This window comes from Lithobates pipiens, unplaced genomic scaffold (assembly GCF_037356315.1).
Source record: "Lithobates pipiens isolate NorthernLeopardFrog02 unplaced genomic scaffold, aLitPip1_a1.2 Scaffold_7, whole genome shotgun sequence".
NCBI lineage: Eukaryota > Metazoa > Chordata > Amphibia > Anura > Ranidae > Lithobates > Lithobates pipiens.
This window is the reverse complement of record NW_027507892.1, coordinates 4,056,704-4,082,472: the sequence shown is the minus strand read 5'-3', so window position 1 is coordinate 4,082,472 and position 25,769 is coordinate 4,056,704. Positions and strand designations below refer to the sequence as shown.

Genomic DNA, 25,769 nt, shown 5'->3' with positions numbered 1-25,769 from the left:
TCTTTGCTACGACAAGACTGGACTCAACTTCCGAAGGGCACACAGTGCAGCGAAGAACTACAAAAAAAAAAAAAAGGCATTGACTGGCAGAAACTTATGCAACACAGACTGCACCCCTTTTGCCCCCGTGACCAGTCACTAAAGAAGCCAACTGCACCAACATCTCTGTAATGAAGTACTGACAGCAGTCTTTTGCGATTTCCTGCCATCTTTTCAATGGAAGGGGTTAACACAGAAAACAGCAGGTAAACATGATGTCACACAGAACACAAGAAATTAGGACTTTCCATTGTGATCCGACCACCCCCCCTTGGATAGACTTTTCCTCTCCTTGGGCTGCCTGTACTTGTCAGGTAGGATTAAAACAAAATCCTGCTTCACATTCCTCCTGCAGCTACATCTTGCTTTTTCTTTTTTTTTCTTGTCTACTTAGTCTGGCCGACCTTTACATAAATAGGCGGAGAAGCTGAATTTTTAACCATTTTTAGTATAGACGTTGGTTAAAGTTAAATGCTAACCAGATATTCAATCGCCGGCCACTTTATGGGGTCCACCTTGCTAGTATCGGGATGGACCACCAATTGTCTTCATTCTTCATGGCATAGATTCAACAGGGGGTTGGAAACATTCCTCAGAGATTTTGCTCCATAGTGACAGGATAGCATCACGCAGTTGCTGCAGATTTGTCGGCCGCACATCCATGATGCCAATCTTCTTTTCCACCACGTCCCAAAGGATCTCTATTGGATGAGATCTGGTGAGTGTGGAGACCATTGTAGTACAGTGACCTCATTGTACGGTAGTGAGATGATTGGAGGTTTGTGACATGGTGCATTTCCTGCTGGAAGGAGCTGGAATGACACTGTAGTCATAAAGGGATGGACATGGTCATCAACAATACCCAGGTTCCACCACATCCCAAATGTGCTCTATTGGATAAGATCTGGTGAGTGGGGAGACCATTGGAGTACAGTGACCTCTTTATCCAGTGTTGAGATGATTGGAGCTTTGTGACATGGTGCATTATCCTGCTGGAAGGAGCCATCAGAAGATGGGGGACACTGTAGTCATAAAGGGATGGACATGGTCAGCAACAATACCCAGGTTCCACCACATCCCAAATGTGATCTATTGGATTGAGATCTGGTGAGTGTGGAGGCCATTGGAGTACAGTGACCTCTTTGTCCAGTGGTGAGATGATTGGAGGTTTGTGACATGGTGCATTATCCTGCTGGAAGGAGCCATCAGAAGATGGGGGACACTGTAGTCATAAAGGGATGGACATGGTCAGCAACAATACCCAGGTTCCACCACATCCCAAATGTGATCTATTGGATTGAGATCTGGTGAGTGTGGAGGCCATTGGAGTACAGTGACCTCTTTGTCCAGTGGTGAGATGATTGGAGGTTTGTGACATGGTGCATTATCCTGCTGGAAGGAGCCATCAGAAGATGGGGGACACTGTAGTCATAAAGGGATGGACATGGTCATCAACAATACCCAGGTTCCACCACATCCCAAATGTGCTCTATTGGATAAGATCTGGTGAGTGTGGAGACCATAGGAGTACAGTGACCTCTTTATCCAGTGTTGAGATGATTGGAGCTTTGTGACATGGTGCATTATCCTGCTGGAAGGAGCCATCAGAAGATGGGGGACACTGTATTCATAAAGGGATGGACATGGTCAGCAACAATACCCAGGTTCCACCACATCCCAAATGTGATCTATTGGATTGAGATCTGGTGAGTGTGGAGGCCATTGGAGTACAGTGACCTCTTTGTCCAGTGGTGATGATTGGAGGTTTGTGACATGGTGCATTATCCTGCTGGAAGGAGCCATCAGAAGATGGGGACACTGTAGTCATAAAGGGATGGACATGGTCAGCAACAATACTCAGGTAGGTCGTGGGGTTTAAACAATGCTCAATTGGCACTAAGGAGCCCAAAGTGTGCCAAGAAAATATCCCCCCCCCCCCCACACCATTACACCTCCACTGAACCGGTGATACAAGGCAGGATGGATCCATGCTTTCATTTTGTTAACCCCACATTCTGACCCGACCATCTGAATGTTGCAGTTGAAATCGAGACTCATCAGACCAGGCAACGTTTTTCCAATCTTCTATCGTCTAATTTTGGTGAGCCTGTGCGAATTCTATCCTCAGTTTCCTGTTCTTAGATAACAGATGTGGCACCTGGTGTGGTCTTCTGCTGCTGTAGCCCATCTGCTTCATGGTTCGATGTGTTGTGCGTTCAGAGATGGTATTCTGCATACCTTGGATGCAACAAGTGGTTATTTCAGTTACTGTTGCCTTTCTATCACCTCCAACCAGTCTGCCCATTCTCCTCTGACATCAACTAGGAATTTTCCTCCACACAACTGCCACTCACTGGTGTTTTTCTCTTTTTCGGACCATTCTCTGTAAACCCGAGATATGGTTGTGTGTGAAAATCCCAGTAGATAAGTCATTTTTGAAATACTCAGACCAGCCCGTCTGGCACCAACAACCATGCCACGTTCAAAGTCACTTAAATCCCCTTTGTTCCCCCCCATTCTGATGCTCAGTTTGAACTTGAGCAAGTCATCTTCACAACGTCTAGATGCCTAAATACATTGCATTGCTGCCATGTGATTAGCTGATTACAATGTGTGTTGCAAAGCAATTGAACAGGTGTACCTAATAAAGTGGCTGGTGAGTGTACAGTGCCTTGAAAAAGTATTCATACCCCTTGACATTTTCCACATTTTGTCATGTTACAACCAAAAACAAATGTATTTTATTGGGATTTTATGTGATCGACCAACACAAAGTGGTACATAATTGTGAAGTGGAAGGAAAATGATAAATGGTTTTACAATTTTTTTTTACAAATAAATATGTGAAAAGTGTGGGGGGCATTTATATGGCGCCCCCCGCAGTCAATACTTTGTAGAACCGCCTTTTGCTACAACTACAGCTGGAAGTCTGTTAGGGGAAGTCTCTACCAGCTTTGTACATCTAGAGAGTGACATTTTTGCCCATTCTCCTTTGCAAAATATCTCAAGCTCTGTCAGATTGGATGGAGAGCGTCTGTGAACAGCAATTTTCAAGTCTTGCCACAGATTCTCAATTGGATTTATGTCTGGACTGTGACTGGGCCATTCTAACACATGAATATGCTTTGATCAAAACCATTCCATTGTAGCTCTGGCTGTATGTTTAGGGTCGTTGTCCTGCTGGAAGGTGAACCTCCGTCTCAGTCTCAAGTCTTTTGCAGACTAACAGGTTTTCTTCTAAGATTGCCCTGGATTTGGCTCCATCCATCTTCCCATCAACTCTGACCAGCTTCCCTGTCCCTACTGAAGAAAAGCATCCCCACCACATGATGCTGCCACCACCCTGTTTCACGGTGGGGATGGTGTGTTCAGGGTGATGTGCAGTGTTAGTTTTCCACCACACATAGTATTTTGCTTTTAGGCCAAAAAGTTACATTTTGGTCTCTTCATCCTACACAAGTTTACTGTGTCCCCCACATGGCTTCTCACAAACTGCAATCGGGACTTCTAATGGCTTTCTTCCAGCAATGTCTTTCTTCTTGCCACTCTTCCATAAAGGGCCGAATTTGTGGAGAGCACGACTAATAGTTGTCCTGTGGACAGATTCTCCCCCCTGAGCTGTGGATCTCTGCAGCTCCTCCAGAGTTCCCATGGGCCTCTTGGCTGTTTCTCTGATGAATGCTCTCCTTGCCTGGCCTGTCAGTTTAGGTGGACGGCCATGTCTTGGTAGGTTTGCAGTTGTGCCATACTCTTTCCATTTTCAGATGATGGATTGAACAGAGCTCCGTGAGATGTTCAAAGCTTGGAATATTTTTTTTATAACCTAACCCTGCTCTAAATTTCTCCACAACTTTATCCCTGACCTGTCTGGTGTGTTCCTTGGCCTTCATGATGCGGTTTGTTCATTAAGGTTCTCTAATAAACCTCTGAGGGCTTCACGGAACAGCTGTATTAATACTGAGATTAAATTACACACAGGTGGACTCTATTTACTAGGGATGCACCGAATGAGTTTTTTGGTGCCGAAAATGACAGTTTTTAAAAAATATTTTTATACAGGAGGTGGTCAGAGAGTGGCGACATGGTACAGGAGGTGGCCAGAGAGTGGCGACATGGTACAGGAGGTGGCCAGAGACTGGCGACATGGTACAGGAGGTGGCCAGAGACTGGCGACATGGTACAGGAGGTGGCCAGAGACTGGCGACATGGTACAGGAGGTGGCCAGAGACTGGCGACATGGTACAGGAGGTGGCCAGAGACTGGCGACATGGTACAGGAGGTGGCCAGAGACTGGCGACATGGTACAGGAGGTGGCCAGAGACTGGCGACATGGTACAGGAGGTGGTCAGAGACTGGCGACATGGTACAGGAGGTGGTCAGAGACTGGCGACATGGTACAGGAGGTGGTCAGAGCCATAGCAGAGGCTCGGGAAAAGGCGAGAGTGGCAGGAGGTGACAAGGGAGCTAGAGAGCAGGAGGTCTTGGGAGAACGTTTTGGTTGATATTTTGAGACTAGGTTAGTGATGTAGCTGGGATTTGTGGATGGCTTTGTAAGTTGTTGTTAGTATTAGGAATTTAACTCGTTGGGTGAGCGGGAGCCAATAGGATTGGCAGAGAGGGGTAGCAGACGCTGAGCGGTTTATAAGGTGGATGAGCCTGGCAGCATTCATAACGGACTGAAGGGGGGATAGACCATTTAAAGGTAAGCCAATGAGGAGCGAGTTGAGGCGGGAGATAACCAGGGAGTGAATTAGGAACGTTGTGGTGTCATTGGTTAAGAAGGAATGTATTTTGGAGATGTTGTAGAGGTTGAGGCGGCAAGATTTGGACAGCGATTGGATGTAGGGCCGAAAAAGAGCGTTCAAAGTCCAGGACTAGACCTAGATCCTTGGCATGCCGGGATGGGCAGATAGTTGTGCCATCCATCTTGACAGAGGGATCAGGGGGAAGGGGCACGTGGGGGAGGGAAAATGATGAGCTTGGTTTTGAATAGGTTACATAGTAGGTGAGGTCGGAAAAAGACACAAGTCCATCCTATGTGTGTGAAGGTTGAGTTTGAGGAAGTGGTGGAAGAGTCTGCTAGAGGTTGCAGAGCTTGAACAGGTAAACAGGCCATGCCTACATTCACTCTCAGCAATGAGGACAATGTCGTTCTCGCCCTGAAGGCACATGTAACATACTGTATGCTGGGCTATGCCGCGTTACCTGGGTACAAAGATGGAGTTATGTAGGAAATTCTCAAACATCTTCCTGTACTCAGCCTCATCTTTCTCTTTCTTCTTCTCCGCTTCAGTTTTGGGGCAGGCACAGCACATTCCCTTCTCGCGCCCCCCTCCAGCATCAGTCTTGGTGGGCTCCTTCTCACCCTCTGCGTCAATCGTCTCGTTGGCATATTTTCGACTAGGAACTTTATCTGCAAAAAGACACATACAATCCCGCAGATAAACACCAGAAACACTCACAACCTGGTCATACAAACTATATCCTGATACATATAATTCATACAACAAAAAGAATGAGTGAAGGGAAGGAGAAGAGTCAATGAAAAGAGAAGAGAGGAGGAGGGAGAAGGGGAAGGGAAAAGAGCGGAGAAGGGAAAAGAACGGAGAGAAAAGGAAGGTAAAGAACGGAGAGAAAAGGAAGGTAAAGAACGGAGAGAAAAGGAAGGTAAAGAACGGAGAGAAAAGGAAAAGGGAGTCGAAGAAGGGGGGAGGCGAAGAGGGGGGGGAGGCGAAGAGGGGGGGGGTGAGGCGAAGGGGGTGAGGCGAAGAGTGGGGGGAAAGCGAAGGGGGGGGGGGGGGGTGAGGCGAAGAGGGGGGGTGAGGCGAAGAGGGGGGTGAGGCGAAGGGGGGGGGGGGGTGAGGCGAAGGGGGGGGGGGTGAGGCGAAGGGGGGGGGGTGAGGCGAAGGGGGGGGGGGTGAGGCGAAGGGGGGGGGTGAGGCGAAGGGGGGGTGAGGCGAATAGAGGGGGGAGGCGAATAGAGGGGGGAGGCGAATAGAGGGGGGAGGCGAATAGAGGGGGGAGGCGAACAGAGGGGGAGAGGCGAACAGAGGGGGAGAGGCGAAAGAGAAAAGAGAAGGAGTGAGGATTAAGGCACAGGATGACAGTGAATATCAGATGCGGGGAATGTAATTGTGCTGTTAAGTGACAACTATACTTAAAATCGGGGGCCACAGGAGCACCAGGATTCACCCAATACCTCACCCAACGCTGACAAGCTGTATGCTTTTGACCCTTTAAATCAAAGCCACAGGAGTTCCTAAACCACACCCAAATGCTGGTAAACTGTAATTTTGTGAATTAGAAAAAGTACAGTATAAGGTTTGGGGTGAGTCCTGGTGCTGTGATGATTTTAATTACACATTCTATGTATACAGCTTGTGGACATGTTTTAGGCAGTGTCAGTATCATGTTGTTAAATATATTACATATATTTTTATAAAGCGCTGATACGAGTAACAAAAAAACTAAAACTAAAATAATGTGACTAATTATTTTAATGAAAAACAGCTGCAACCATTTCAAATGTGTTTTGGACCCTCATATAAAATAAAATAGCAAAAATTAATAGTGTGCTAAATTGCAATTATAAACGCTATATTAAACTTTCTCCAGTCACGTGGCCTGTGACGCAACGCGTTGGGAGGAGCTGGTGACGACACTTTGGTGGGTGTCTCGTTACCCTGGATGTGTAGTGAGGAAGAGAGCTGTCCCAATACTAAACTGATCGTTCAATGTGGTTCTATTTTTGCCTAAAATGTGAGCGTATACAATGTTATTTATTAAAAGCAAGTACTTTTTAAGCAATTGTGTTATTTGCTTTGAGAAATTGTAATATGGAAAAAGAAATGGTCTATGGAAAAGTCCTGGTATTCCTGGAGCCATTAGCTGAAAACTAGCGCACGATCGATCGGACCCGTTTGTGGCAAAAGTGCCAATAGACCCAAGGGGGTTCCCTTTAATTGGGGTGAGCAGGCATTGCACACGGAGGAGGTGGTGATTACTGGTCGGCACGTATTCTTTGTAGAGACTAACGTAGAGCCAAGGATTGAGTTTATTGACGTTACTTCAGCAATCAAGAGTTTTTTTATATTATTGTGCATGTGGACTTTTTGTATATATTTTTTTAAGATCGCGGTTTGTCACAGACACACTGGAGTTTAAAGGGAAGTTTATAATTTAAATTAAGCGCACTATTAACTTAGCGTCAGTATCATAACGACTGATTTTGGGGGCGGGGGGGGTTTACTGTTTATGGTAATTAATTGCCAAGGGGTACACAAGTGAAACAAAGGCTGCGATATAATGAGAGACTTAACGAAAAATGTCCAGGATAAAACATAATATAAATAAGATAATAGTAGATAACAACAGCCAAGTTTTGCACATACCATTGCCAATCTCTAAAAACAAATCAATACAAAAGGCTATCAACACAAGCCAATGTGACATTCTAATCCCGCGTTATCTGAACGTCAGAATGAAGTATCGGGAAGTATGCGCGGAATTCCACTATAAGGTTGTTTTTAAAGTAAAGTGGAATTTAACAACTGCAATCTCATCGCATGCGGTCTAGCACTACAGACCGAATTCTTAAAGCTTTAAACACCAGCCTAAGGCACCTCTATTATCAGCCAAGTGACTGTAATGCTCAAATTATATTGGATTCAAACTTAAAATAACTGTCATTTTTTTTTTTAAATAAGTATGTATCCTGATATGTCCGCTTTGTGAATGAAGCTCTACATGCGTACATTTTAAACTGGTCCTGCTAGATTCTCTTTAGGTTGGCCCATTTTGCAGGTTTAGCGATACAATTCCTTTAAAAAGAAGGGTCTATACCAGTGATGGCGAACCTTGGCACCCCAGATGTTTTGGAACTACATTTCCCATGATGCTCCTGCACTTTGCAGTGTAGTGGAGCATCATGGGAAATGTAGTTCCAAAACATCTGGGGTGCCAAGGTTCACCATCACTGGTCTATACTTTTAACCACTTCAATACCAGGCACTTTCCTCTCCTTCCTGCCCAGGACAGTTTTCAGCACTGTCGCACTTTGAAGGACAATTGCGCAGTCATGCAACCCTGTACTCAAGCAAAATTTTTATCATTTTCTTCCTACCAATAGAACTTTCTTTTGGTGGTATTTGATCACCTGTGCATTTTTTTATTTTTTGCTAAACAAACTTAAAAAAGACCGACATTTTTGGAAAAAAAATAAAAGTTTTTCTTTGTTTCTGTTATAAAATTTAGCTTTCTCCTTCACTGATGGGCACTGATATGAAGAATTGATGGGGCACTGGCAGGCGTTACTGATGGGACACTGGCAGGCGTTACTGATGGGACACTGACAGGCGTTACTGATGGGACACTGACAGGCGTTACTGATGGGACACTGACAGGCGTTACTGATGGGACACTGACAGGCGTTACTGATGGGACACTGACAGGCGTTACTGATGGGACACTGACAGGCGTTACTGATGGGACACTGACAGGCGTTACTGATGGGACACTGACAGGCGTTACTGATGGGACACTGACAGGCGTTACTGATGGGACACAGACAGGCGTTACTGATGGGGCACAGACAGGCGTTACTGATGGGGCACAGACAGGCGTTACTGATGGGGCACAGACAGGCGTTACTGATGGGGCACAGACAGGCGTTACTGATGGGGCACAGACAGGCGTTACTGATGGGGCACAGACAGGCGTTACTGATGGGGCACAGACAGGCGTTACTGATGGGGCACAGACAGGCGTTACTGATGGGGCACAGACAGGCGTTACTGATGGGGCACAGACAGGCGTTACTGATGGGGCACAGACAGGCGTTACTGATGGGGCACAGACAGGCGTTACTGATGGGGCACAGACAGGCGTTACTGATGGGGCACAGACAGGCGTTACTGATGGGGCACAGACAGGCGTTACTGATGGGGCACAGACAGGCGTTACTGATGGGGCACAGACAGGCGTTACTGATGGGGCACAGACAGGCGTTACTGATGGGGCACAGACAGGCGTTACTGATGGGGCACAGACAGGCGTTACTGATGGGGCACAGACAGGCGTTACTGATGGGGCACAGACAGGCGTTACTGATGGGGCACAGACAGGCGTTACTGATGGGGCACAGACAGGCGTTACTGATGGGGCACAGACTGGCAGCTCATGGGCATCTGTCAGGGGGGCTGTGCTAATAATAAATGTGCTGATTATCAGCGCAGACACCCCCTCTACCCCTTAGGTAGAGCCGCCGAAAAGTCCCATGAGGCATTGGTTCAGACACAGCAGTGGGAGCCACAGAGCGGGGCTCGGGAGCATACACACACAAGTGCTCTCAGAGCAAGTGCCTTGGAGGGACAGGGGGAGGGTTTGGGGTGGAGCCAGGAGTGCCAGAAGGGAACCTGAGAAGAGGAGGAGAAGGGCTGCTTTGTGCAAAACCATATACAGGTAGGTGAACACACATTTAAATAAAAAAATAAAAAAGAAGAGCATTTACAATCACTTTAACAGGTTAAATCAGGCGGTGAGGAGGCAATACAACACCTCCTCACTGTCTGCCAAATGCCCTCAGAAAAGTGATCCGAGTGCCCTTTAGAAGGCACCACAAGTCTGAAAGAGCCCTTAATGCCCTCCTGTAAGCTGCCTAAAGACATTGCTATCAGCACTGCAGATTTATATTGATGGATGCACGACGCATTTAGATCTACCTGGAGCTCCACTTAGCAGAAACAGATTTCCAGTCCTTGGCTCTCTGCTTCCCAACCCTTTTCTCTTTTTATTCTGTGATCACAATTTTTATCTTATTGATGTATGCCGGTTTTTAGAAATAAAAAAAACCTAACTTTTTGACCTAAACTATATGGAGGTATTTTTTTCTTTTCATAACCTTTGGACGCGAGTTCCTTTGTGGTCCAGTCTGGCCTTCCACGTTTGAATTCTAGCCCTGGTGTTTGGTACATCTGAGGTCCGGTTTGGTGGCCACCTTTATACCCCTTGGAGTCATGTCTAGTGGTCCTGGCTTCCCTGGAGTCCTGCCGACTTGCCGATCCCGGCACCCATCGCTAACATTCGAATCCACCTGTTCTGGTCAGAGTAGATATACTTCCCCTTTTCAGTTGAAGATGTACCATCTCCGATACCCTCTATGCTGGACTGCGCCAGTCTATTCCATCCCCGATTAGCCACTATTTGGTGGTGAACTCACACCCATTGGGCTTTTTTCACATTTCCATTTTGCTTGTTATTTTTTTGTATGATTGATTCACGTATCATTCATGTGCATATAGATACATATGTTTATTCTACATTATTTATCATTCACTATTTATTATCTTTGTCATATTGTGTATGTAGCAGCTTTTCACGTTTCTTCTATTTGAGTTAGCTCAGTATTATTTCCTTTACACACATCCCTAGCAGGCCTTTATGCTATGTGCAAAATGTATAAACAGTATCTGTGTATCCAACTCCCACTACCCCCCCCCCCCCCCCCCGCCATAGTAATAGGAACGGCACCTTTGGAGCAGTAGTTGTGCTGGTAAAGATAACTGTCCTGAGGCTGTTGCTGCCAGCGCACAATGTAATAGGAGAGATTGCCATTTGGCAGAGACGGAGGCTTCCACTTCACAATCAGCTGAGACGAGGAGTTGGAGGCCGAGATGACGTCCAGGGGGATGGAGGGAACTAAAAAACAAAATAAGATGTTTGCAGACAATTCAATTACATGTGCACGGACCCAACACTACATACATGTACACATACACTACTCCAAGGACTAATAAATGGGTACTATTAAAAGGGGTGTGTGTGTATGTATATTTTTGTTTATGTTTATATATTTATTTTTATTTTAGTGTGTGCGCATGTATGTGTGTATATGTATATATATATATATATATAATGTGTGTGTATGTGTGTATATATATATATGTATATATATATATATATATATATATATATATATATGTGTGTGTGTGTGTGTGTGTGTATGTGTGTATATATATATATATATATATATATATATATATATATATATATATATATATATATATATATATATATATATATATATATATATATATATAGATAGATAGATAGATCTATATATCTATAGATAGATAATTATCTATCTATCTATCTATATATATTTAATTTTTAAAAAATATATATATATATAAAAAATATATATATATATATTTTTCCTAGGTACGGTGAAGGAAAATATTCCTTTTACTCCTTCTGAGGAATTCGGTGTAGCTTTTCTCTTTCTCTACAACATGCCTGGAAGTGAAAAACACACCCCTGCGTATTAGCAGGCCATGAAATGCGATGAAGAAATGTAAATACCTGCAGGCTCGGTGCGGATGTAGACAATCTTGCTCTTTGCTCCATGGATGTGATGATTCTCGGCCATGGTCAGTGTGAGAGCTTTCACAAAGATTGCATAGGAAGTCCAGGGCTTCAGGCCCTGCAGGAGGACCCCGGGGTTCTTCTCCTTGCTCTGCGGCAGGTCTACATCCAGCATGTTCCAGCTGTTTGACCCACATGCGTCCTGACCATCGTATTCGGTCACATCAGGAACGGGACTAAACAGGACAAAGAAAACAGAAAACATGTAATATGAAATTTTTTTCTAACAGGTTAGGCGAGCTGGCATTATTTATTAGCGATATTTATTTAGTGCAGACAATTCACGCAGCATGGTTGACCTGTGCTTTTATCGCCTCCTCATACCACTACTACCCTTTAGCTGCAGAAGCAGCGGCCAGTGGTACACACATGCCGCGGCGGCCATACTTTGCAGCAAGAATACTACTCTCTGTCGCTATATGCAACTGAATGAGGCCACTCTGCAACCGTGCGCAATCCATACAGCTGCAGGGCGGAAGAGTGAAAATCAAGGGGTTAAAACAGGTAGGGAGGTGGCGAAACACCTCCCCCCGCCTGTCAAATGTGCTCCAAAAAGCGACCTGAGCGCAGATCGATCTTCAGAGAGCGCCTCTAGTGTGAACAAGCTTTTACTAATGTGGAACAAGCATGAGGTCAATAAAGTCCAACCTGCACACTCACTCTGGGTTACATACCACACACAGTGCCTTGGTCAATCAGTGCCCAGGGTGAAGATGGGAAAGTGCAGCCCTCATCCGCCTATTGGACACCCGTCCGTTGGGCACAGAGCTAATAGTGGCGAGCACCAAGATGAAATGCATGAAATGGTTCCAGTGAAAAGCCTAAAATCGATGGACTCAGGGACAAAGGAAAAAATGTCCCTAGGTTGGTGGTGTCACAAGTGAAAAAAAAAATGTCCCTGGGCTGGTGATGTAATTGGAATGAAAAAATGTCCCTGGAATAAATAAAAAATATATTCCTGGGCTGGTGGTGTCACAGGAATGAAAAAATGTCACTGGGCTAGTGGGGGTCACGGGAATGAAAAAAAGGTCTCTGGGTTGGTGGTGCCACAGGAATGAAAAAAAATGTCCCTGGGCTGGTGGTGTCACAGGAATGAAAAAATGCCCCTGGGCTGGTGGTGTCACAGGAATGAAAAAATGCCCCTGGGCTGGTGGTGTCACAGGAATGAAAAAATGTCCCTGGGCTGGTGGTGTCACAGGAATGAAAAAATGCCCCTGGGCTGGTGGTGTCACAGGAATGAAAAAATGCCCCTGGGCTGGTGGTGTCACAGGAATGAAAAAATGCCCCTGGGCTGGTGGTGCCACAGGAATGAAAAAATGTCCCTGGGCTGGTGGTGCCACAGGAATGAAAAAATGTCCCTGGGCTGGTGGTGTCACAGGAACGAAAAAATGCCCCTGGGCTGGTGGTGTCACAGGAACGAAAAAATGTCCCTGGGCTGGTGGTGTCACAGGAATGAAAAAAATGCACCTGGGCTGGTGGTGTCACAGGAATGAAAAAAATGCACCTGGGCTGGTGGTGTCACAGGAATGAAAAAATTCCCCTGGGCTGGTGGTGTCACAGGAATGAAAAAATTCCCCTGGGCTGGTGGTGTCACAGGAATGAACAAAATGTCCCTGGGCTGGTGGTGTTACTAAAATGACAAAATGTCCCTGGAATGAAAAAAAAAATGTCCCTGGACTGGTGGTGTCACAAGAATGAAAAAATGTCCCTGGGCTGGTGGTGTCACAGGAATGAACAAAATGTCCCTGGGCTGGTGGTGTTACTAAAATGACAAAATGTCCCTGGAATGAAAAAAAAAATGTCCCTGGACTGGTGGTGTCACAAGAATGAAAAAATGTCCCTGAGCTGGTGGTGTCCCTGGAATTAAAAACACTTCCCTTAGCTGGTGTCCCAGCAATAAAAAAAATGTCCCTAGGCTGGTGGTGTCCCCGGAATGAAAAAAAATGTCAATGGGCTGGTGGTGTCACTGAAATTAAAAAAATGTCCCCGGGCTGATGGTGTCCCTAGAATGAAAAATATCCCTGGGCTGGTGGTGTCACAAGAATGACAAAACCTTCCTGGACTGGTGGTGTCACTGAAATGAAAAAATGTCCCTAGGCTGGTGGTGTCCCCGGAATGAAAAAAAATGTCAATGGGCTGGTGGTGTCACTGAAATTAAAAAAATGTCCCCGGGCTGATGGTGTCCCTAGAATGAAAAATATCCCTGGGCTGGTGGTGTCACAAGAATGACAAAACCTTCCTGGACTGGTGGTGTCACTGAAATGAAAAAATGTCCCTAGGCTGGTGGTGTCCCCGGAATGAAAAAAAATGTCAATGGGCTGGTGGTGTCACTGAAATTAAAAAAATGTCCCCGGGCTGATGGTGTCCCTAGAATGAAAAATATCCCTGGGCTGGTGGTGTCACAAGAATGACAAAACCTTCCTGGACTGGTGGTGTCACTGAAATTAAAAAATGTCCCTGGGCTGGTGGTGTCCCTGGAATTAAAAACATTTCCCTAGGCTGGTGGTGTCCTAGGAATAAAAAAATGTCCCTGAGCTGGTGTTGTCACAGGAATGAAAAAATGTCCCTGAGCTGGTGTTGTCGCAGGAATAAAAAAATGTCCCTGGGCTGGTGGTGTCCCTGGAATGAAATGAAAAAATGTCCCTTAGCTGGTGGTGTCACTGAAATGAAAAAAAATGTCCCTGGGCTGGTGGTGCCGCTGGAAGGAAAAAATGTCCCTGGGCTGGTGGTGATCCTGGAATGAAAAAATGTCCCTGGGCTGGTGGTGCCACTGGAAGGAAAAAATGTCCCTGGGCTGGTGGTGTCACTGAAATGAAAAAATGTCCCTGGGCTGGTGGTGTCACTGAAATGAAAAAATGTCCCTGGGCTGGTGATGCCGCTGGAAGGAAAAAAGGTCAGTGTTGGTGAGCTCATTGAAAAACAAAACAAAAAAAAATGCCCCCGTCAGTGGTGTCACAGTAAGCCGGCTTCTGTGTTTACAAGGGACAGCAGGAAGCACAGGGCTAGTGCCGGAGGTGGCATGACCATTACCATCGCACTCCGGATGAAAAAATGCCCCGCTGACACGAGTGAAGCTGAAGTCACTCCTGTCAGTGAGGCAGGCAGAAGGGAGCAGCGGGAACTCCCAGAGCATCCCTTCCTCTACATACAGCCAACTGCGCCCCGGGGGCGCATGTACCTTCGCTCCCACATTGTCCTGTCATAGCATACCAAGTAGGGAAGCCATTGGAAAAGCATGCCTGCCAGGTAACTAGTAAAAAGAAGTCCGTTTGAATTTGGAGGTTCACTTCCGCTTTGTCCGTCAGCCACCATGTTAGCAACCTTAGCAAGAGTACAATGATCTGACCTGTAAGTGTGTGCAGCCTTAAAAAACTCCTACAAGCTGGCTGATCAGTAACTATTTTCCATGTAGGACCCATTAGGCATATATATCGCTCATCATCAACATTTTATATATAAGAATGTAGAAGAAAAACAAAAAAATAAAAAAACAAAAAAATTAACTAGAACGTACGCCTCCTTATAGTAGACAGTGAAGCTGATGAGGTCTCTGTAATCAGGCGGTCGGTATCGCTCCCAGGTCAACATGATCCGGTTTTTCTGTGTGCTGTTGAATATGAAGTTCAGTGTGTGACTTTCACCTGAGAGGAAAATAAGAGTTGAATCATGAATGAAAAGTATAAAATGATTTTGATTACAAAATAGGAAATGGATATTTTTTTTAATGACTAATCTCCCGCTAAAGTTTAGCCACTTGCTGTCCGGGGGGCAATTTTTTATTTTTTGAACACGTTAAAATCCATATTTATTTAGCTAGGAAAAAAAATATTATAATAATTTTCTGAAAGCAGAGGTCCCGGAGAATAAAATAGTGGCTGTAGCAATTTTTTTTTTTTTTTTACATTACGTGATATTTGTGCAGCCATTTATGGAATGCAAATTAAAAAAAAAAAAAAAAATACACTAAAATGAATTTTAGCGCACGCAAGCAATATACAATCTTTGATAAAATATAAAAGAGGATGTTTCGTCGAGTAATTTGATACCAAACATGTCAAGACTCAAAATTCTGCACATCAAATGGCATCCAAACTAGAATACTGTTAAGGAAATTGTCAATTCTGTATATAATTGTATTCTATTTTGTATGCTTTACCTATTTTATTGCACAAGGCAATAATAATATTTTCATTAAGTTTGCATTTTTCAAGCCCCGATTAGAAATTAGCCTGCCTATGTTACGCCCCTTGTTACTATAAAATTACAATTGTAATATTAATGTGATAGATGCATAAACAGGTCTATAAAAAAACATCAATTGCTTTAAATAAACAGAACAGTTATGTGGAAAGATGCCGAGTGCTGTGTCTGTTCCCTACTGCAGTAGTTATTAATTGGAACCACTAATCAATATGAGGATAGGAGTTGCCCATCTATAACATTTCCAGAACACTACCTAAAAATTTTCATTAGGTGACACTTTAAATGTCTCAGGTTATAAGTGTAGAGGTAATTGTGAATGTCGGCATATTGCTTTCACTCTGATGTTCATGGCGATACCTCACATGAGTGGTGCAATCTCTAGGAGTACTAATGCATGCAGGACCTACGTGTGCGTTTGTATGTATGTGTAGGGGGAGGATATGGGGGTGGTTTTATTTTTTATTATTTGTATATTATTAAGTTATATTTCTTATGTGTTTTTTCATTTAAAGTGATATTAAAGGATTAAAGGCTTTAAGTTTTTCTTTAAAATAACAAGCGTAATACTTACTTGCCCTGTGTAGTTTTGCACACAGCAGCCCCCAACCTCCTCTTCTCGGGTCCCCCAGCTGGCAATCTTGGCCCCTCCCTTCTGCCGAGTGCCCCCCAAAGCAAGCAGCTTGCAATAGGGGCACCAAAGCAGGCTCAGCCCTGCCTCTCTATCTCCTCGTTGGCTCACTGGCTGGGACAATGGCTCCCGCTGCTGCATCAGCCAATGAGGAGTATGAGTCCCCAGAGAGCCGAGGCTCTCATGCACATTGTTGGAGGAAAATTGGTCTCAGGTATTAGGAGGGGTTGCTGCACAGAGGTTTTTTTGCCTTCATGTGTAGAATGCATAAAGGTAAAAAAAACGTTCGCATTTACAAACACTTTAACTTCATTACTACTACAAGGGGTTAACAAGCCCGCTATGTCATAGCTTACAGATCTTCTGTATAGACACCTCAGGGGTCTATTGTACCCCCAATGTCTCCCCTGCCCTCTACTGCAGCTAATCAGGCACAGATGGTGCTTGCCCTTCAGTAAAAGTGATCAGGTGGCTGTACTGCCACCCAGATTACTTTTATTGAGCAGCCAATTGCCAACTGTGAAAAAATAACACCAAGCTCATGGCAGCAGCTGCAGCCAAGAACTTATTCGAACCTCTTGCAGGCAGGCAGGTAACTATCATTTTCAGATGGAGGCAAAGAAATCACAGCATCTATGTTCTTCTGAGTACACATTTCTTAGTGGTTAGCACTCCTGCCTTGCAGCACTAGGGACCTCGGTTCGAATCCCAACCAGGACACTACCTGCATGGACTTTGCATGTTTTCCCTGTGCTTGCGTAGGTTCTAAAATTGGCCCCAAGTATGTTTATGTATGCATGCAAGATAGGGATCTTAGATTGCAAGCTCCCTGAGAGTAGGGACTGATGTAAATGTGCAGCATTATGTAAACAGTCAATACTAAGTAAATATCTGTAATAATAAAAAAAAACCTGACTGAAATTATATTATATAAATATAATCTATATCTATCCTTTTACTCACAAGATGCTCGGTCTCCATTATTTCTAGGATTTATGTCCAGCTCTGTCTGCCGTCCTCTGGTTCCTGTCGCATTTTCCATATCAACGATCTCTTTTACGCATAGCCTTGGGTTAAATGCAAAATACATCTTGCCGGTTTTGATGGTGAGGCTGTGTTTCGAGAAATCCCACAGTTGCTGTAGATTGTTGTTGTCCAGAACATAAAAGGCATAATTCCTGCACAAAATTAATGTAAAGATACTTTCAATCAACAAAGATGGTGGCACCACTACAATTTTGGTTCACACAAGGTAGTATGGTGAATATACAGCTTTTGCCACAAAATTTTACCAACTGCATATGGACGGTTGACATGGCTTGTATAGTTTTCACTTCTTTATGCCCATGGGGAATCTCTAAATGACCAAAGTGATTTATGAAGGTAGAGTTGGCCAGAAGCTAGCCACTGTGCTCTTCTCTATCCAGGCAGGTCTTCTGACCACAGTGAAGACACATGGCTACACAACAAGACTGATTATCCAAACAGCTCTTGACCACAGTGAAAGACCATGGCTACACAACAAACCAATTCTCTAACCAGGTCTTCTAACCAAATTGAAGGCACATGACTACATAATAAGACTGATAGTCCAACCAGGTCTTCCGAACACAGTGAAGGCGTATGGCTACACAATAAGACTGATTGTCCAAGTCTTCCCACCACAGTGAAGGAGCATGGCTACACAACAAGACCAATTCTCCAACCAAATCTTCTGACCATAGTGAAGGAGCATGGCTACACAACAAGACCAATTCTCCAACCAAATCTTCTGACCATAGTGAAGGAGCATGGCTACACAAGACCATTTCTCCAACCAAGTCTTATGACCACAGTGAAAGACTATGGTTACACAACAAACCAATTGTACAACCAGGTCTTCTGACTATAGTAAAGGAACATGGCTACTCAACAAGAACAATTCTCCACCAGGTCTTCTGACCACAGCGAAAAAAACATGGCTAAACAACAGGACCGATTCTCCAACCAAGTCTTCTGACCACGGTGAAGGAACATGGCTACACAAGACTAATTCCCCAACCAGGTTTTCTAGCCACAGTGAAGGAGCATGGCTATAAAAACTAGACCTCTTCTTCTTAAAAGGTGTCAGATTCTTAGGCCTCATTCACACCTGGGCGTTTTGTAGCTTGAAGCCTGAAGCTACAAAACGTTGGAGGTGAATAAAATCAATGATTCCCATTGGAGATGGTTCACATCTCCACTCCAAAACACTTGAGGCGCAAACAAGTTCTGGAACTTTTTTTTTTTTGACAGATTTGAGCGTTTTTCTGCTTTTTATATTGGTGACCTTTTGACCTTCCCCATATCGCCACAAAAAACACCACAAAAATTGAGCTAAAATTGCATGATTTTCTGCCTGAATACGCTACACTCAGGTGTGAATGGGGTCTTAATTAGCCATTGTACTTTGGCTACAGTGGTCAAAGAGCTGGGAAGCAGAGTTTTCTTTGGTATGTGAGAGCCCTTGTACACACGGTCAGAGATTCCGACGGAATGTGTCCTATCGCACCCATCGACTGTGTGTGGTCTCCATCGGACTGTTTCCGTCGGAGTATCCGACGGACCAAGTTTTCCAACTTGTCCGTAAAATTTTACGACAAAATGCTCCGATCGGACATACTTACGATCATGTGTAGCCTACACCGACGGACAAAGTGCCACGCATGCTCAGATCAAATTCCTAGACCAAAGCTATTGGCTACTAGCCTAAACGTAGTCCCGTCGTAACGAAATAACGTCATCACGTTATGTATAATCGGATTTTCCGGCAACTTTGTCCGACCGTGTGTATGCAACAGTTTCGGACAAAATCCAACGGATTTGGTTGTCAGAATGTCCGACCGTGTGTACAAGGGCTGAGAAAACGTTCATAAATGCTTCAAGTTTTGATTAACTAGACGTTTAACCTGTGACAGCATACACTACAACCTTTCAAAATAAGGATGGCCAAAAGGAAACATCTGAAAAACAATCCGAGGACGTGAACTGAGGAGACATTCAACAACTGCGATGAACTCTGTCTCACCTGTCTCCATCCTACCCCTCCGTATGAGGTATACATATAACAAATAAGGCTGGGAAATCTATCCATTAACAGAACGTAAAATGCTCACATGGGTTACCTTTGAGAAAGCAAGCTTTTTTCTTTTTTTTTTAGCCAAGGGAACGTGACTTGGAGGAAAAAAAAATTATTGTAAAAGGCAGAATTCTTTTTTTTTTTCCAATGGGGCGTGTTCCTAATTTCAAGTCTGAATGGAAGAGGGGAGGTCATGTGAAAGATTGGATTATATTGGCAGCAATAGTTAAAAGGAAAATTCCACATTTTGCAAAGGGGTAAATACGAGTGTAACATGAATCATGTTGAGGAAAATGGACTTCACTTTGAAGCTTTTGACTGCAGCGCACAGAATACAGTCACAAGGAGGCTTCTCTTTGCGCTTTCAGTGCAAACTTTGGTGGAGATGTAGCTTAAGGTGATACTAAAGGCAAGCATATATTTCACAGAGTGGCCCCCTTACCTCCTCTTCTGAAGTCCCCCACTGGTGCTGTCCGCTCCTCCTCTCCTGCATGTGCACACATAGCAAGTCATGTGCTATAGGTGGGGGGACATGTGCAAGTGCTCGCCAGAGCCGAGCTGTGTTGTGCATCCATAGACACACAGCATGGCTTGTGTGGGGGGGACATGTGCAAGCACTCTCCAGAGCCGAGCTGTGTTGTGCATCCATAGACACACAGCATGGCTTGTGTGGGGGGGGACATGTGCAAGCACTCTCCAGAGCCGAGCTGTGTTGTGCATCCATAGACACACAGCATGGCTTGTGTGGGAGGGGGGACATGTGCAAGCACTCTCCAGAGCCGAGCTGTGTTGTGCATCCATAGACACACAGCATGGCTTGTGTGGGGGGGGACATGTGCAAGCACTCTCCAGAGCCGAGCTGTGTTGTGCATCCATAGACACACAGCATGGCTTGTGTGGGGGGGACATGTGCAAGCGCTCTCCAGAGCCGAGCTGTGTTGTGCATCCATAGACACACAGCATGGCTTGTGTGGGGGGGGACATGTGCAAGCACTCTCCAGAGCCGAGCTGTGTTGTGCATCCATAGACACACAGCATGGCTTGTGTGGGAGGGGGGACATGTGCAAGCACTCTCCAGAGCCGAGCTGTGTTGTGCATCCATAGACACACAGCATGGCTTGGGGCTCAGCCACAGGCTGGGGGTGGAGTGGAGACCTATAAGTGTTATTACAGGCACCCTGCACTACCAGACAGTGCTGCACTGTGTTTATGTTTCTACAACATGATTGGAGTGCTGCTGTGGTAAATTCAGTTGGTTGAACATGATTTGGAAAGGCACACACCTGTCTATATAAGCTCCCACAGTTAACAGTGCATGTCAGAGCACAAACCAAGCCATAAAGTCCAAGGAATTGTCTGTAGACCTCCAAGACAGGATTGTATGGAGGCACAGATCTGGGAAAGGGTACAGAAACATTTCTGCAGCATTGAAGGTCCCAATGAGCCCAGTACCCTCCATTATCCGTAAATGGAAGAAGATTGGAACCACCAGGACTCTTCCTAGAGTGGGCTGCCCTGGAGCAATCCAGGGAGAAGGGCCTTAGTCAGGGAGGTGACAAAGAACCCGATGGTCATTCTGACAGAGCTCCAGGGTTTTCTCTGCGGGAAGAGGAGAACCTTGCAGCTTGCAGAAGAACAACCATCTCTGCAGTACTCCAGCAATCAGGCCTGTATGGTAGAGTGGCCAGACGGAAGCCACTTCTCAGTAAAAGGCACATGATGGGCTGCCTGAAGTTTGCCAAGACACCTTAACCACTTAAGGACCACCTCACGCCGATGTACGTCGGCAGAATGGCACAGCTGGGCACAAGCACGTACCTGTACGTTGCTCTTCAAGTGCCCAGCCGTGGGTTGGGAGCGGTCCTAAGCTCTGTGACTGTGGCCGTGGGACCAGCGGACCCGATTGCTGCTGGTGTCCCACGATCAGGTCACAGAGCCGAAGAACGAGGGTAGGTCTGTGTAAACAAACCTCTCCCCGTGCTTCCTACTGTGTCTGTCACCAATCGTCTGTTCCCTGATATAGGGAAAGACGAACAGTGACGTCACATGCCAGGCCACGCCCCCCTACAATAAAAGAAAAAACCAACACATAACGTCATATATAACCCCTACACTGCCCCTAGTGGTTAACTCCTTCACTGCCAGTGTCATTTACACAGGAATCAGTGCATTTAAAGTGGTAGTAAACTCCCCTATCATTTTCAGCCAAGGAAGCTGCCATATTTGCCTCTGTTTAATCTTCAACTGCTATGGTGCTGCACATGTGATTCGTTATGACACCAGCCATTGGATGGTTTGATAGTTTGGCTGAGAGCACAGCCAATGTACAGTTAGAATTCGCGGCATGCCATTTTTTTTAACTGTTTAAATCCATGGGTTTACTTCCACTTTAAATAGCACTGATTGCTGTATAAATGACAATGGTCCCAAAAATGTGTCAAAAATGTCCGATGTGTCCGCCATAATATCGCAGTCACAATAAAAATCGCTGATCGCCGCTATTAAACAAAAATATGAAAAAATATGCTATAAAACTATCCCCTATTTTGTAAACGTCATAACTTTTGCACAAACCAATCAATAATGCTAATTGCGATTTTTTTTACCAAAAATATGTAGAAGAATTGGCCTAAACCGAGGAAAAAAAACATTTTTATAGATTTTTTTTGGGGGATATTTATTATAGCAAAAAGTTTTTGTTTATAGCGCAAAAAAGAAAAACCACAGAGGTGATCAAATACCACCAAAAGAAAGCTCTATTTGTGGGAAAAAAAGGATGCCAATTTTGTTTGGGAGCCACGTCGCACAACCGCGCAATTGTCAGTTAAAGCGATGCAGTGCCGAATCGCAAAAAGGGGCTTGGTCCTTTGGCTGCAAATTGGTCCGGGGCTTAAGTGGTTAAGGACTCTCAGACCATGAGACACAAATTCTCTGGTCTGATGAAACAAAGATTGAACTCTTTGGCCTGAATGGCAAGCATCATGTCTGGAGGAAACCAGGCACCACTCATCACCTGGCCAATACCATCCCCACAGTGAAGCATGGTGGTGGCAGCATCATGCTGTGGGGATGTTTTTCAGTGGCAGGAACTGGGAGACTAGTCCCAGTTCCTGCCACTGAAAGATGAAATATGAAGGAAAGATGGATGTACAGCGAAATCCTTGATGAAAACCTGCTCCAGAACGCTTGGGACCTCAGACTGGGGCGAAGGTTCATCTTCCAACAGGACAACAAAACTAAGAACACAGCCAAGATAGCAAAGGAGTGGCTACAGGACAACTCTGTGAATGTCCTTGAGTCCAGAGCCCAGACTTGAACCCGATTGAACATCTCTGGAGAGATCTGAAAATGGCTGTGCACCAACGCTCCCCATCCAACCTGATGGAGCTTGAGAGGTCCTATAAAGAAGAATGGGAGAAACTGCCCAAAAATAGGTGTGCCGAGCTTGTAGAATCATACACAAATAGACTTGAGGCTGTAATTTGTGCCAAAGGTACTTCCACAAAGTACTGAGCAAAGGCTGTGAATACTTATGTACATGGGATTTTGTTTTCTTTTCTATTTCTAATACATTTGCAAAGATTTTTTAAAAAAAAACGTCTTTCATGTTGTCATTATGGGGTATTGGCTGTAGAATTTTGAAGAAAATAATGAATTTAATCTAATTTGGAATTAGGCTGCAACATAGCAAAATGTGGAAAAAGTGAAGCACTGTGAATACTTTCCAGATGCACTGTAGGGGACCCCAGAAGTGTGGCGGATCAGCTGATGAAGGATGTCGAATTTCAAGAATTTCTGACACACTACTAGGAGCAACCTGAGATGAAAAGTAAAAAAGAGTAGACGCTGCCAGGAATTCATCCTGCTGGAAATTTTAGAAGGGCAGGTCAGATAAACTAACAGAGGCAAAGCTTTTCCCAGGACCTCCAAAAAAAAAGGCTGTGCTGCTTCCCTTTGCAGCACAGGAGCCCCTATTTCCAAGACCCGGCTATCCAGGGGAGAGAACAGGTTTCTCCTCTGTTTTGGAGTGAAACGATAAACCAGGATACTAGTGGAATGTGTCCAAACATTGGCATTCCAAGCCTCACAAAATTAAGCAGAGGTTTACCCTTTCTGTGCCTGGGACAAATAATACAGTATATTGAGAGGTGCAGACATCACATCCAACACCAGAAAAATTACAATAAAAATATCATTTTACACATTACAAAAAAAGGTTTAGATGTGCACTTTCTGGGTAATCTTATAATATGGAAATTATATGCAACGCTTCCTCTATAGCAAGAGTCTCCAAACTTTTCAAACAGGGGGACAGTTTACTGTCCCTAATGCCGCGTACACACAATCAGATTGTCCGGCGTACTTAGTCCGCCGAAACGCATTTCAGCGGACAATTCGATCGTGTGTGGGCTTCAGCGGACTTTTCCAGCGTGAAGTCCCGCGGACTAAGAAAGTATTTTTGCACTCCAATCTTCCTGTCGGACTTGGGTTTCAGCGGACAATACGTTCGTCAGTATGCTAGTCTGGCGGACTAAGAATGACGCATGCTCAGAAGCAAGTACGAAAAAGGAAGCTATTGGCTACTGGCTATTGAACTTCCTTTTTCTAGTCCCGTCGTACGTGCTGTACGTCATCGCGCTAGCAAACGCCAGACTTTCTGTGTGTCCGTGTGTGGCCAAGTCCGTTCGGTAGAAAGTCGGCCGGACTATCCGCCGGATTGTTTGCCGGACTAAGTACACCGGACAATTCGCTCGCGTGTACGCAGCATAAGACATTAGGAGGGCTGGACTGTGGCCATTGGGAATAGAAAAGGGCCCAACATCAGTGGGAATAAACAGTGCCCTGTCTTTGGTGTCAGTGGGAGGAATTGTTCTCCTTCGTTGGTGTTGGTGGGAGGAGTTGTGCCCCATCATTGGTGTCAGTGGGATTAATTGTACCCAATCATTGGTGTCTTTTTGCCCAATTGTTGGTGTCATTGGGAGGAATTGTTCCCATTGTTGGTTTAATTAGAAAGAATTGGGCCCCTTCAATGGTCTCTGTGGGGGGGAATTAATGTTGGTATTAGTGGATGAAATGGTGCCCCAAGGGCCTGATAAAAGCAAGCAAAGGGCCACATATGGACCCCGGGCCGCAGTTTGGAGACCACTGCTCTATGGCAGCGCTTGCTCTATCTAGCATCTATGGCAACTCTTGCTCTATCGCCTCTGTGGCAACTCTTGCTCTGTGGCAACTCTTGCTCTTCTTTTGCATTGCAGGTAAATAATGGGTTCCAAGCAGAAGCAATGTGCCATCATTGAGTTCTCAACGAAGGAGGGGTGCGGGCTGTGCAACATCCACAGAAGGTGGCACGTTCACTCCCTCACTGCCGAGGCAAATTTTCAGCTTTCAGCGCGGTCACACTTTTAATGACAATTGCGCGGTTATGCAGCACTGTACCCAAACTAATTTTTTTTTTTTTTTTCACACAAATAGAGCTTTCTTTTGGTGATATTTAATCACCAATGTTTTTTTTTTTTTTATATTTTGCTAAATAATTGAATAAAGACCATAATTGCCTGATCTCTGCAGCCGTGCATTGGGGCAATGTCTCACTGCCTGTGATTATCCTTAGTGCGCATTCATGTTGGAACAGGAAGGGGCCACCCCCCAAACTGTTCTCACAAAGTTGGGAGCATGAAATTGTCCAAAATGTCTTGGTATGCTGACGCCTTAAGAGTTCTCTTCACTGGAACTAAGGGGTCAAGCCCAACCCCTGAAAAATTACCCTACACAACAATCTCCCTCCAAAAGATTTGGACCAGTGCACAAAGCAAGGTCCATAAAGACATGGACGAGCGAGTTTGGGGTGGAGGAACTTGACTGGCCTGTACAAAGTCCTGACCTCAACCCGATAGAACACCTTTGGGATTAAGTAGAATGGAGACTGCGAGCCAGGCCTTCTTGTACAACATCAGTGCCTGAACTCACAAATGAGCTTCTGGAAGAATGAGCAAACATTCCCATAGACACACTCCTAAACCCTGTGGACAGCCTTCCCAGAAGAGATGAAGCTGTTATTGATGCCAAGGATGGGCAGGTGTCCCAATACTTTTGACAATATTGTGTATAACAGATTTTTGGATAAGTCTTATTGTGAACATTAAAGCCACCCAAGTGATTACATTTGACACTTTATGGTTTACTTATTATATGTTGCTATGATAATATGCATGATAAAAACGTTCCCTAAAAACACAAACTACTACAAAATGTTGTCGTAAATGCGGGCTGAGCGATGCGCTGACATCACCCCTTACGAAGGAATTGTACCCAGGAACGACGAGTTTGTCCATTTGCGTCCGGCCGGCGGCGCATCGGACTTCAGGCTGATCTTTCCTTTGT

At 45.0% G+C, this 25,769-nt stretch overlaps 1 protein-coding gene across 1 annotated transcript in view; it reads right to left on the bottom strand.

Moving 5' to 3' along the window:
- LOC143959307 (insulin-like growth factor 1 receptor) overlaps positions 1-25,769 on the bottom strand; it is a 294,645-nt gene that overhangs the window by 79,004 nt on the left and 189,872 nt on the right. The window contains exons 6-10 of the mRNA XM_077467997.1: positions 17,255-17,469; positions 14,975-15,101; positions 11,398-11,636; positions 10,567-10,734; positions 5,245-5,452 (exon numbers count right to left, since the gene is read on the bottom strand). Of these exons, the coding sequence (XP_077324123.1) occupies positions 5,245-5,452; positions 10,567-10,734; positions 11,398-11,636; positions 14,975-15,101; positions 17,255-17,469 (957 nt within the window). The remainder of the gene's footprint in view (positions 1-5,244; positions 5,453-10,566; positions 10,735-11,397; positions 11,637-14,974; positions 15,102-17,254; positions 17,470-25,769) is intronic.